Source organism: Gobio gobio (genome assembly GCF_949357685.1).
Source record: "Gobio gobio genome assembly, chromosome: 20".
NCBI classification, from domain to species: domain Eukaryota; kingdom Metazoa; phylum Chordata; class Actinopteri; order Cypriniformes; family Gobionidae; genus Gobio; species Gobio gobio.
In genome coordinates, this window is record NC_137113.1 from 32,927,927 (window position 1) to 32,941,531 (window position 13,605).

The following is a 13,605-nucleotide window of genomic DNA, read 5'->3' on the forward strand; positions in this document are numbered from 1 at the left end:
CAGAAAGGATTAGCAGTTGGAAAAACTTCAACCTAGATTACTATAAGATGCAACACGCTTCAGTTGGTTCAAAATGCAGCAGCATCTGAGCATGTCAGCCCTATTTTATCATTGTTACATTACATTGATACTTGTTAGGTTCCAAGTATAGAACAAATAGACAATAAGTCTGGAGTAACGTGCTGATGAATCAATCTACACTATAAAACCAGGAAATAAAATAGTCTGATTTGATTTTGAGATCATACTATAATCCATCACCCTCAATCAAGGTCGCAAAGTTTGCAATATAAAGTTGGTAACATTTTACAATAAGGTACATTAGTTAACTACTTTAGTTAACATGAACTAATAATGAACCACTTATAAAGCATTTATTTATCTTTGTTATTGTTAATTTCATCATTTACTAATACTTTTTAAAAATCTTGTTAACATTAGTTAATGCACAGTGAACTAACATGAACAGCTGTATTTTTATTAACTAACGTTAACAATAAACAAATACAGTAGCAAATGTACTGTGCATGGTTAGTTAATGTTAGTTAATACATTAATGTTAACTAATGAAACCTTATTGTAAAGTGTTACCAGTTAATTATTACGGTCAAAGGGTTTGACAGGGTTCCCACTCATCCTGGAAAACCTGGAAAATTGAAGAAAAATTTCCAGTCCTGGAAAACACATGGAAAATTTTAGAAAACATAAAATGTCCTGTAAAATCTTGTTGTTGTCCTGGAAAATAATTATGGAAATTATTTCTTTAGCCGAGTATAAAGAGTTTATCACTGGTCCAAACAATTACCACTAGTTGCAGAAAGTGCCATGTTCAGGGATGCGTTTGGACAAGTGAGAGAAGTATTTTGAATGATGATGTTTAGTCTTGTGTTGCCTATTGCAGCAGTTAACTAATGCTATTAACTGCTCAAATGTAAGCAGTGAATGTTAACTGGTAACCTAATCTCATAATTGTGTCAGAATTGCATGATATAAACTCGCAATTCTGAGGAAAAAAGACAATTTATGAGTTTATCCCCTGGATTCACAGACAAGGTTTAAGCTGGTCCTAAACTAAAGCTGTTTTAACTGAAAGCAACTTGCACTGGCATATCTAAAAATATATTACTGCCATTGTTTTGTCTCGAGATGCACACCAGTAATGTTTTTTCCTAAGGCACGTTTATAAAAGCTACTTAAATGTCCCAATTGAACTAAGGCCTAATCCTGGCTTAATCTAAGCCCTGTCTGTGAAACCATGCCTAAATCACAATTATGTAAACTCGCAATTTCGAGAAAGTCAGAATAGTGAGATAAAAAGTCACAATTACCTTTTTATTGATTTTTTTTATTCTGTGGCATAAACAAGCTTCCATAGTCATAATGTATAAGGGCTCATATTAAAGGGATAGTTCACCCAAAAATGAAAATTAGCCCATTATTTACTCACCCCCAAGTCATCCGAGGTGTATATGACATTCTTCTTTCAGACGAATAAAATCGGAGTTCACTTCAGAAGGCTTTTATTAACACCCCGGAGCCGCGTGGAGCACGTTATTTGATGGGCAGATGCAGTTTTAATGGACTTCAAAAACAGAGCAAATTGAATGAATCAAATTGTAATGCTTGGATTAGCCTGGACTTTTGTAATATTACTCAGATTTTATTCGTCTGAAAGAAGAATGTCATATACACCTAGGATGACTTGAGGTGTGATGTGAGTAAATGATGGGCTAATTTTCATTTTTGGGTGAACTATCCCTTTAAAAACTGTTTTTATAGTTAAGTCATGGCAATAAACTGTACACCTTTTAAAGACTTTGAGAGCAATCTTTAGCATGATCCTTGTCTTTTATTCCCATCGTAGTCAAATTTAAAATGTCCTGGAAAATGGTCGCTGAAAGATTGGGAACCCTGTTTGAGTTAGAGGACCACACGTTTGCCCAGTTTCACAGACAAGGCTTAAACCTAGTCCCAGACTAAAATACACGATTGAGGCATCTTAACTGAAAGACATATCTTATATGTCAGTGCCATTGTTTTGTCTCAAATGCACACCAGTTTTTTTCCTAAGGCACGTGTATCCTTTTCCCAGAAATGTCATATGTACATACTGAGCAGACCATTTGCCATTCAAGTGTATTATTAATTTAAATGTTTAATATTTGGTGAATAGTGGACAAAATCTATATACAGAAAGTGCAATAGAAACCAATGCAAATATAATAAGGCAGAATTGTACTAAACACACTATCCGGCAAGTTGTCAAAAACTCAAATGCAAAATCTTCATACATATTTATAGCTGGAAAATCATCCACACACAAGAGTATTATAATAGGAAGAATTAACAAATCCATGTACCCTTAGAAAAAAAATAAAAATAAATTTAAGTCCAATTATATTTACCAAGTATACTTCACGTAGCAAGTATTATACAAATCAATCTACTAGTATACATTTAATGGACTAAATTGGCCTACTTTTTAGTTTATAAAAGTTAAAGTGTACTTTAAAATTAGCAGTAATACATTTCCCCCCAGTTTCACGGACAATGCTTAAGCCTAGTTCCAGACTAAAGTGCATGTTTGAGCTGTTTTAACAGATAGCAACTTGAACTGACATATCTTAAAATATATCAGTGCCATTGTTTTGTCTCAAGATGCAGCCAATAATGTTTTTTTTTCCTAAGGCACATTTATAAAAGCTACTAAAATTGAACTAAGGCCTAATCTAAGCTCTGTCTGTGAAACCAGACCTTAGAGTACACAATTCTACCCACTTTTTAGTTCATGAAAGTACACTTACAGTATACTCTCAGTAAACTACTAGTTTAATAATAAGTTTGTATACTGCAAGTATACTTTCTTTAAGTGAACTTAACAACATACGTATACTTTCTAACATACTATTTTTGCACTTCCTATTTAGGTATTCATTCAGCAAAGTATAATTTTGTTAAGTCCAAAAAACAAGACAAAGTTTACTCACTGATTTTCAGTCCAAAAAAAAGTAAACTAAAATAGCTCACTTGAATAATCTTTTTTGCAAGTGTAGTCATGATGTTTCATTTCAAAATAAAATGTTTGTAAACACTTTAGTTTGGAACTTTTTATTCAATGGCACGGATGCATTTAGAGATCTGAAAATTGTAAAAGTATAAAAATATGTAACAATCAAATGCACACTTTTAATACTGGAAAGTCTGTTGGTCCGGTTTTCAGCCTCAGGATTATGAGTCTGTTGCTTTGTTCTCTGTCTGAATGCATGTCCATTCACATGTGTTTGTGTATGTTTCACAGTTCTTCGTGACGTGCTTTCTCTGCGTCTTCATCCGCTTTTAGCTTTAGTTCATCCAGAGTGATCAGACCATCAGAATTCCTGTCCTGGTTCTTAAACATGTCTATGATGACACTGTCTGGATCTTGAGCTGGTTTCAGACGACCTTTCCCTTCTGATACCTGCAGTTTGATGAACTGTGAAAACTGCGGAGAGACATGGTAGGAAAGCGAGGTTTGTCAGACTGTGACACTTTCTAAAACAATCAGAGCAAAGTAGTAATTATGTCACCAATATTAAAGATAATACTAATACAGTAGTGTAAGAGAGAAGTCCCACATCTAGCACAGTAACTAGTCAAGTCAGTGAGTTCAGTATTAGAATGTGAAAATTAAAGGTCTTCATGATAACCCGTCAAAATAAAAGTTAGTTTTAACTTAAATACATTACTACTGTACAGTAGAAAGGAATTCTCAAAGTAATAATAATAATAAATATAGCTGCAAGCAGCAATACCGGGGCCAAGCGCAAAGAAGAAGACAAGACATGCCAAAATGGCTGGCAGTGTCAGATCAACTGCAGCAATGAGAAATTAATCACGTTTTAAGATGATTTTAGGCAAAAGGCTGAAAATGCATTGTAGTCTGAGAGTGTCAGACCAACTGCAGCAATTAACAATTATACAGTTTAAGAAGATTAGGCAAAATGGCTGAAATATCATATATAGAGTCACTGATAATATAAGTTAATGGTTTATCACTTTTGACCAATAGGTGGCACAGTTACGAAATGTATGTGGTGTGGTCAGAATAAGGGAACAATGACACATGCAAAGTTTGATGCCAATATGTCAAAGCATTGCAGAGATACAGCCTCAAGAGTCATTTTGGCATCAAGGCTCAACTTCGTCACTGCGGTTTACAAAAACGGTTTCATCTATTGATGCAAAATTCCTAACTTTTTGTTGACACAGTCTGAAGATGATACGATTCGATTTTGGTGGAAATTGGACAAACAGTCTAGGATGAGTTTGAAAAAGTAGGTTTTGATCAAATAAGAACATTGGACAGGATGTTTGACCAAATATGGCAAAATTAGTATCTATGTTCTCGGCATGAGCCAATGACTGTATTATGACCAGTTTCATTAAACTAGGCTAATTTAATCAAAAGTTATTAGCATGTTTGTAAATTTGTTTATAACCTCTGACCACAAGGTGGCACTGCCCCAAAACTTTTTGAGTACCTTCAAAGCATGGTGCGGAAGACATGAATTTTGGACAAACAGTTCAAAAGTTATAAGCAAAAATAGCCATTTTTTGTATCTCCGGACCAGTAGGTGGCGCTGCGCCGAAACGCTGCATGTTGCCTCAGGTCATGCTTGTGATGACATATACCAAGATTGGTTTGAATACGATAAAGCGTTGTGGAGATATAGGCTTATGAGTGTTTTTGCAACTGCTACGCAAAATTTGTGTGCGCGTTTATCAAAAACGATTTGACAAATCAACTTGATTTGCAAGATTTTTTGTCAGCATGGTCTGAAGATGATATGGTTCAATTTCTGTGCAAATCGGACAAACCGTCTAGGACGAGTTCGCAAAAGTAGGTTTTTTGGAAAATTAAAAATGGCGGGGAAATTATCATGACCAAAAATGACATCATAGGGTGCAATTGAATCGGCATGAGCCAATGACTCTATTATGACCAGTTTCAATATACTAGGCTAATTTAATCAAAAGTTATTAGCATTTTTGTCAAGTTTGTTATATCTTTTGACCACAAGGTGGCACTGCCCTAAAACTTTTTGAGTACCTTCAGGGCATGGCATGGAAGTCACATACCGAGTTTAGTAACAATATACTAATGCATTTGTAAAATATAGCATTTTTTGTCAAAATTCAAAATGGCCGACAGCCAAAATGGCCGATATGGTACAATTGAATATCAGACGACTCGGCATGCCGTCCTGAATGTAACGAGACCACTTTTATGATTTTTGGACAAACGGTTCAGAAGTTATAAGCAAAAATAGTAATTTTTCGTATCTCCGGACCAGTAGGTGGCGCTGCGCCGAAACGCTGTATGTTGCCTCAAGTCATGCTTGTGATGACATGTACCAAGTTTGGTTTGAATACAATAAAGCGTTGCGGAGATATTGCCTTAAGTGTGTTTTTGCAACCGCTACGTAAAATTTGTTTGCGCGTTTATCGCAAATGATTTGACGAATCAACTTGATTTGCAAGATTTTTTTTCAGCATGGTCTGAAGATGATCTGGTTCAATTTTCGTGCAAATCGGATGAACCGTCTAGGACGAGTTCGTAAAAGTAGGTTTTTCGGAAAATTAAAAATGGCGGGAAAATTTTTATGACGGAAAATGACGTCATAGGGTGCAATCGAATCGTCTTGAGCCAAGGAATCAGAGGAAAAAAGAATTTAGTTTCTAGCCCTTATGGTTCAAAAGTTATTAGCATAAACATGAGTCAAATTTTGGACTGATGGTGGCGCTAGAGGGATTGAGTTTGAGACTCCAAATTTGCTACGGTGACATTTCAGACTGTCCTCTATTAGTGTGCCAAATTTCATAACTTTTTACCATACGGTTCTATGGGCTGCCATAGACTTCGTGGCGGAAGAAGAAGAAGATGAATAATAAATATAGCTGCAAGCAGCAATACCGGGGCCAAGCGCAAAGAAGAAGACAAGACATGCCAAAATGGCTGGCAGTGTCAGATCAACTGGAGCAATGAGCAATTAATCACGTTTTAAGATGATTTTAAGCAAAAGGCTGAAAATGCATTGTAGTCTGAGAGTGTCAGACCAACTGCAACAATTAACAATTATACAGTTTAAGAAGATTAGGCAAAATGGCTGAAATATCATATATTGAGTCACTGATAATGTAAGTTAATGGTTTATCACTTTTGACCAATAGGTGGCACAGATACGAAATTGATGTGGTGTGGTCAGAATAAGGGAACAATGACACATGCAAAGTTTGATGCCAATATGTCAAAGCATTGCAGAGATACAGCCTCAAGAGTAATTTTGGCATAATGGCTCAACTTCGTCGCTGCGGTTTACAAAAACGGTTTCATCTATTGATGCAAAATCCCTAACTTTTTGTTGACACAGTCTGAAGATGATACGATTCAATTTTGGTGGAAATTGGACAAACGGTCTAGGATGAGTTTGAAAAAGTAGGTTTTGATCAAATAAGAACATTGAGGACAGGATGTTTGACCAAATTTGGAAAAATTAGTATCTCTGTTCTCGGCATGAGCCAATGACTGTATTATGACCAGTTTCATTAAACTAGGCTAATTTAATCAAAAGTTATTAGCATGTTTGTAAATTTTGTTATAACCTCTGACCACAAGGTGGCACTGCCCCAAAACGTTTTGAGTACCTTCAAAGCATGGTGCGGAAGACATGATTTTTGGACAAAGAGTTCAAAAGTTATAAGCAAAAATAGCCATTTTTTGTATCTCCGGACCAGTAGGTGGCGCTGCGCCGAAACGCTGCATGTTGCTTCAGGTCATGCTTGTGATGACATATACCAAGATTGGTTTGAATACGATAAAGCGTTGTGGAGATATAGGCTTATGAGTGTTTTTGCAACCGCTACGCAAAATTTGTGTGCGCGTTTATCGAAAACGATTTGACAAATCAACTTGATTTGCAAGATTTTTTGTCAGCATGGTCTGAAGATGATCTGGTTCAATTTTCGTGCAAATCGGACAAACCGTCTAGGACGAGTTCGTAAAAGTAGGTTTTTTGGAAAATTAAAAATGGCGGGGAAATTATCATGACCGAAAATGACATCATAGGTTGCAATTGAATCGGCATGAGCCAATGACTCTATTATGACCAGTTTCAATATACTAGGCTAATTTAATCAAAAGTTATTAGCATTTTTGTCAAGTTTGTTATATCTTTTGACCACAAGGTGGCACTGCCCTAAAACTTTTTGAGTACCTTCAGGGCATAGCAAGGAAGTCACATACCGAGTTTAGTAACAATATACTAATGCATTTGTAAAATATAGCATTTTTTGACAAAATTCAAAATGGCCGACAGCCAAAATGGCCGATATGGTAAAATTGAATATCAGACGACTCGGCATGCCGTCCTGAATGTAACGAGACCACTTTTATGATTTTTGGACAAACAGTTCAGAAGTTATAAGCAAAAATAGCAATTTTTCGTATCTCCGGACCAGTAGGTGGTGCTGCACCGAAACGCTGTATGTTGCCTCAAGTCATGCTTGTGATGACATGTACCAAGTTTGGTTTAAATACGATAAAGCGTTGCGGAGATATTGCCTTAAGAGTGTTTTTGCAACCGCTACGTAAAATTTGTTTGCGCGTTTATCGCAAATGATTTGACGAATCAACTTGATTTGCAAGATTTTTTGTCAGCATGGTCTGAAGATGATCTGGTTCAATTTTCGTGCAAATCGGATGAACCGTCTAGGACGAGTTCGTAAAAGTAGGTTTTTCGGAAAATTCAAAATGGCGGGAAAATTTGTATGACGGAAAATGACGTCATATGGTGCAATCGAATCGCCTTGAGCCAAGGAATCAGAGGAAAAAAGAATTTTGTTTCTAGCCCTTATGGTTCAAAAGTTATTAGCATAAACATGAGTCAAATTTTGGACTGATGGTGGCGCTAGAGGGATTGAGTTTGAGACTCCAAATTTGCTACGGTGACATTTCAGACTGTCCTCTATTAGTGTGCCAAATTTCACAACTTTTTACCATACGGTTCTATGGGCTGCCATAGACTTCGTGGCGGAAGAAGAAGAAGAAGATGAATAATAATAATAAGAACGGGAACGGTTTCAATAGGTGCCTTCGCACCTTCGGTGCTTGGCCCCTAAATATAGCTGCAAGCAGCAATACCGGGGCCAAGCGCAAAGAAGAAGACAAGACATGCCAAAATGGCTGGCAGTGTCAGATCAACTGGAGCAATGAGCAATTAATCACGTTTTAAGATGATTTTAAGCAAAAGGCTGAAAATGCATTGTAGTCTGAGAGTGTCAGACCAACTGCAACAATTAACAATTATACAGTTTAAGAAGATTAGGCAAAATGGCTGAAATATCATATATAGAGTCACTGATAATGTAAGTTAATGGTTTATCACTTTTGACCAATAGCTGGCACAGATACGAAATTGATGTGGTGTGGTCAGAATAAGGGAACAATGACACATGCAAAGTTTGATGCCAATATGTCAAAGCATTGCAGAGATACAGCCTCAAGAGTCATTTTGGCATAATGGCTCAACTTCGTCGTTGCGGTTTACAAAAACGGTTTCATCTATTGATGCAAAATCCCTAACTTTTTGTTGACACAGTCTGAAGATGATACGATTCGATTTTGGTGGAAATTGGACAAACGGTCTAGGATGAGTTTGAAAAAGTAGGTTTTGATCAAATAAGAACATTGAGGACAGGATGTTTGACCAAATATGGCAAAATTAGTATCTATGTTCTCGGCATGAGCCAATGACTGTATTATGACCAGTTTCATTAAACTAGGCTAATTTAATCAAAAGTTATTAGCATGTTTGTAAATTTTGTTATAACCTCTGACCACAAGGTGGCACTGCCCCAAAACGTTTTGAGTACCTTCAAAGCATGGTGCGGAAGACATGATTTTTGGACAAACAGTTCAAAAGTTATAAGCAAAAATAGCCATTTTTTGTATCTCCGGACCAGTAGGTGGCGCTGCGCCGAAACGCTGCATGTTGCTTCAGGTCATGCTTGTGATGACATATACCAAGATTGGTTTGAATACGATAAAGCGTTGTGGAGATATAGGCTTATGAGTGTTTTTGCAACCGCTACGCAAAATTTGTGTGCGCGTTTATCGAAAACGATTTGACAAATCAACTTGATTTGCAAGATTTTTTGTCAGCATGGTCTGAAGATGATCTGGTTCAATTTTCGTGCAAATCGGACAAACCGTCTAGGACGAGTTCGTAAAAGTAGGTTTTTTGGAAAATTAAAAATGGCGGGGAAATTATCATGACCGAAAATGACATCATAGGTTGCAATTGAATCGGCATGAGCCAATGACTCTATTATGACCAGTTTCAATATACTAGGCTAATTTAATCAAAAGTTATTAGCATTTTTGTCAAGTTTGTTATATCTTTTGACCACAAGGTGGCACTGCCCTAAAACTTTTTGAGTACCTTCAGGGCATAGCAAGGAAGTCACATACCGAGTTTAGTAACAATATACTAATGCATTTGTAAAATATAGCATTTTTTGACAAAATTCAAAATGGCCGACAGCCAAAATGGCCGATATGGTAAAATTGAATATCAGACGACTCGGCATGCCGTCCTGAATGTAACGAGACCACTTTTATGATTTTTGGACAAACAGTTCAGAAGTTATAAGCAAAAATTGCAATTTTTCGTATCTCCGGACCAGTAGGTGGCACTGCGCCGAAACGCTGTATGTTGCCTCAAGTCATGCTTGTGATGACATGTACCAAGTTTGGTTTGAATACGATAAAGCGTTGCGGAGATATTGCCTTAAGAGTGTTTTTGCAACCGCTACGTAAAATTTGTTTGCGCGTTTATCGCAAATGATTTGACGAATCAACTTGATTTGCAAGATTTTTTGTCAGCATGGTCTGAAGATGATCTGGTTAAATTTTCGTGCAAATCGGATGAACCGTCTAGGACGAGTTCGTAAAAGTAGGTTTTTCGGTTAATTAAAAATGGCGGGAAAATTACCATGGCGGAAAATGACGTCATAGGTTGCAATCGAATCGTCTTGAGCCAAGGAATCAGAGGAAAAAAGAATTTTGTTTCTAGCCCTTATGGTTCAAAAGTTATTAGCATAAACATGAGTCAAATTTTGGACTGATGGTGGCGCTAGAGGGATTGAGTTTGAGACTCCAAATTTGCTACGGTGACATGCCAGACTGTCCTCTATTAGTGTGCCAAATTTCACAACTTTTTACCATACGGTTCTATGGGCTGCCATAGACTTCGTGGCGGAAGAAGAAGAAGAAGAAGAAGAAGAAGAAGAAGAAGATGAATAATAATAATAAGAACGGGAACGGTTTCAATAGGTGCCTTCGCACCTTCGGTGCTTGGCCCCTAAATATAGCTGCAAGCAGCAATACCGGGGCCAAGCGCAAAGAAGAAGACAAGACATGCCAAAATGGCTGGCAGTGTCAGATCAACTGGAGCAATGAGCAATTAATCACATTTTAAGATGATTTTAGGCAAAAGGCTGAAAAACGCATTGTAGTCTGAGAGTGTCAGACCAACTGCAACAATTAACAATTATACAGTTTAAGAAGATTAGGCAAAATGGCTGAAATATCATATATTGAGTCACTGATAATGTAAGTTAATGGTTTATCACTTTTGACCAATAGGTGGCACAGATACGAAATTGATGTGGTGTGGTCAGAATAAGGGAACAATGACACATGCAAAGTTTGATGCCAATATGTCAAAGCATTGCAGAGATACAGCCTCAAGAGTAATTTTGGCATAATGGCTCAACTTCGTCGCTGCGGTTTACAAAAACGGTTTCATCTATTGATGCAAAATCCCTAACTTTTTGTTGACACAGTCTGAAGATGATACGATTCGATTTTGGTGGAAATTGGACAAACGGTCTAGGATGAGTTTGAAAAAGTAGGTTTTGATCAAATAAGAACATTGAGGACAGGATGTTTGACCAAATATGGAAAAATTTGTATCTCTGTTCTCGGCATGAGCCAATGACTGTATTATGACCAGTTTCATTAAACTAGGCTAATTTAATCAAAAGTTATTAGCATGTTTGTAAATTTTGTTATAACCTCTGACCACAAGGTGGCACTGCCCCAAAACGTTTTGAGTACCTTCAAAGCATGGTGCGGAAGACATGATTTTTGGACAAACAGTTCAAAAGTTATAAGCAAAAATAGCAATTTTTCGTATCTCCGGACCAGTAGGTGGCGCTGCGCCGAAACGCTGTATGTTGCCTCAAGTCATGCTTGTGATGACATGTACCAAGTTTGGTTTAAATACGATAAAGCGTTGCGGAGATATTGCCTTAAGAGTGTTTTTGCAACCGCTACGTAAAATTTGTTTGCGCGTTTATCGCAAATGATTTGACGAATCAACTTGATTTGCAAGATTTTTTGTCAGCATGGTCTGAAGATGATCTGGATCAATTTTCGTGCAAATCGGATGAACCGTCTAGGACGAGTTCGTAAAAGTAGGTTTTTCGGAAAATTAAAAATGGCGGGAAAATTTTTATGACGGAAAATGACGTCATAGGGTGCAATCGAATCGCCTTGAGCCAAGGAATCAGAGGAAAAAAGAATTTTGTTTCTAGCCCTTATGGTTCAAAAGTTATTAGCATAAACATGAGTCAAATTTTGGACTGATGGTGGCGCTAGAGGGATTGAGTTTGAGACTCCAAATTTGCTACGGTGACATTTCAGACTGTCCTCTATTAGTGTGCCAAATTTCACAACTTTTTACCATACGGTTCTATGGGCTGCCATAGACTTCGTGGCGGAAGAAGAAGAAGAAGAAGATGAAATATAGCTGCAAGCAGCAATACCGGGGCCAAGCGCAAAGAAGAAGACAAGACATGCCAAAAATGCTGGCAATGTCAGATCAACGACAGCAATGAGCAATTAAAGACCTATTAAGGTGATTTTAGGCAAAATAGCTGTAAAATGATAAATACAGTCAATAATAATGATTTAATGATTTATCACTTTCAACCAATAGGTGGCACAGTTACGAAATTGATGTGGTGTGGTCAGAATAAGGGAACAATGACACATGCAAAGATTGGTGTCAATATATCAAAGCAGAGTGTCAATATAGTGTCAATATGTCATTGCAGAGATATAGCCTCAAGAGGCCTTTTCATTATAAGTATGGACCACATGGCGGTGCTGTTTTGAAACCGTTTAAGCAGCTTAAAGAAATGGTGCTGATGGCCAATTTCAAGTTTCGTAATGATACACCAATTCATTTGTGAAGCATAGCATTTTATATCATAAAACTGCATTGTAGTCAATGGGAATTTCATGTTTTGTTCTATTATAGCGCCACCAAGTGGCACAATCCTATCATTTTTTTAATGTGTCCTTGGAGTGAGCCCATACATGTCTGTGTCAATTTTGGTGAAAATATCTTGTTTAGTTTTGGAGTTATATACATTTATATGAAAAAACACATGAAAAATGACTGACACCTGACTTTGATTGGATTTTACACCCCCTTACTATCAATATATTGACATTTGGGCATTAATGTCTAGCTATCGACCTATGTTTCCGAACTTCTGATGCTGGTTTCGTCTCGATCGGACTAGCGGTTTCGAAGATATCAGCTAATGTTTTTAAAGTGCTAAATTACAACGCTGCACAAATAATACGCCGAAACCTGGCAAGTCTGGTATCGTTGGACTTGGCGAGGATTCAGGAGACAAAAAAAGTTACTCTCATGAAAATAAGTCAATCTCACCTAAAGTTATAAGCATTTGGAAAAAAAAATTCTCCACTAGGTGGCGCTACTTCGAAACTTCTTGGGCTCATTCAGGGCACCGTGTTGATGACCCAAACCGAGTTTCGTAACAATCCGTTCATGTGTTCATAAAATACAGCATTTTAGCACATAATTCAAAATGGCCGACAGCCAAAATGGCCTATATGGTAAAATTGAATATCAGACGACTCGGCATGCCGTCCTGAATGTAACGAGACCACTTTTATGATTTTTGGACAAACAGTTCAGAAGTTATAAGCAAAAAAAGCATTTTTTCGTATCTCCGGACCAGTAGGTGGCGCTGCGCCGAAACGCTGTATGTTGCCTCAAGTCATGCTTGTGATGACATGTACCAAGTTTGGTTTGAATATGATAAAGCGTTGCGGAGATATTGCCTTAAGTGTGTTTTTGCAACCGCTACGTAAAATTTGTTTACGCGTTTATCGCAAATGATTTGACGAATCAACTTGATTTGCAAGATTTTTTGTCAGCATGGTCTGAAGATGATCTGGTTCAATTTTCGTGCAAATCGGATGAACCGTCTAGGACGAGTTCGTAAAAGTAGGTTTTTCGGAAAATTCAAAATGGCGGGAAAATTTTTATGACGGAAAATGACGTCATAGGGTGCAATCGAATCGTCTTGAGCCAAGAAATCAGAGGAAAAAAGAATTTTGTTTCTAGCCCTTATGGTTCAAAAGTTATTAGCATAAACATGAGTCAAATTTTGGACTGATGGTGGCGCTAGAGGGATTGAGTTAGAGACTCCAAATTTGCTTTGGTGACTTTTCAGACTGTCCTC

At 37.2% G+C, this 13,605-nt stretch overlaps 1 protein-coding gene across 1 annotated transcript in view; it reads right to left on the minus strand.

The window, feature by feature from the left end:
• Window positions 1-1,289: 1,289 nt before the first annotated feature.
• fkbp10b (FKBP prolyl isomerase 10b) overlaps window positions 1,290-13,605 on the minus strand; it is a 30,551-nt gene continuing 18,235 nt past the window's right edge. The window contains exon 10 of the mRNA XM_079845684.1: window positions 1,290-3,481. Coding sequence (XP_079701810.1) covers window positions 3,293-3,481 — 189 coding nt within the window. The 3' untranslated portion in view covers window positions 1,290-3,292. The remainder of the gene's footprint in view (window positions 3,482-13,605) is intronic.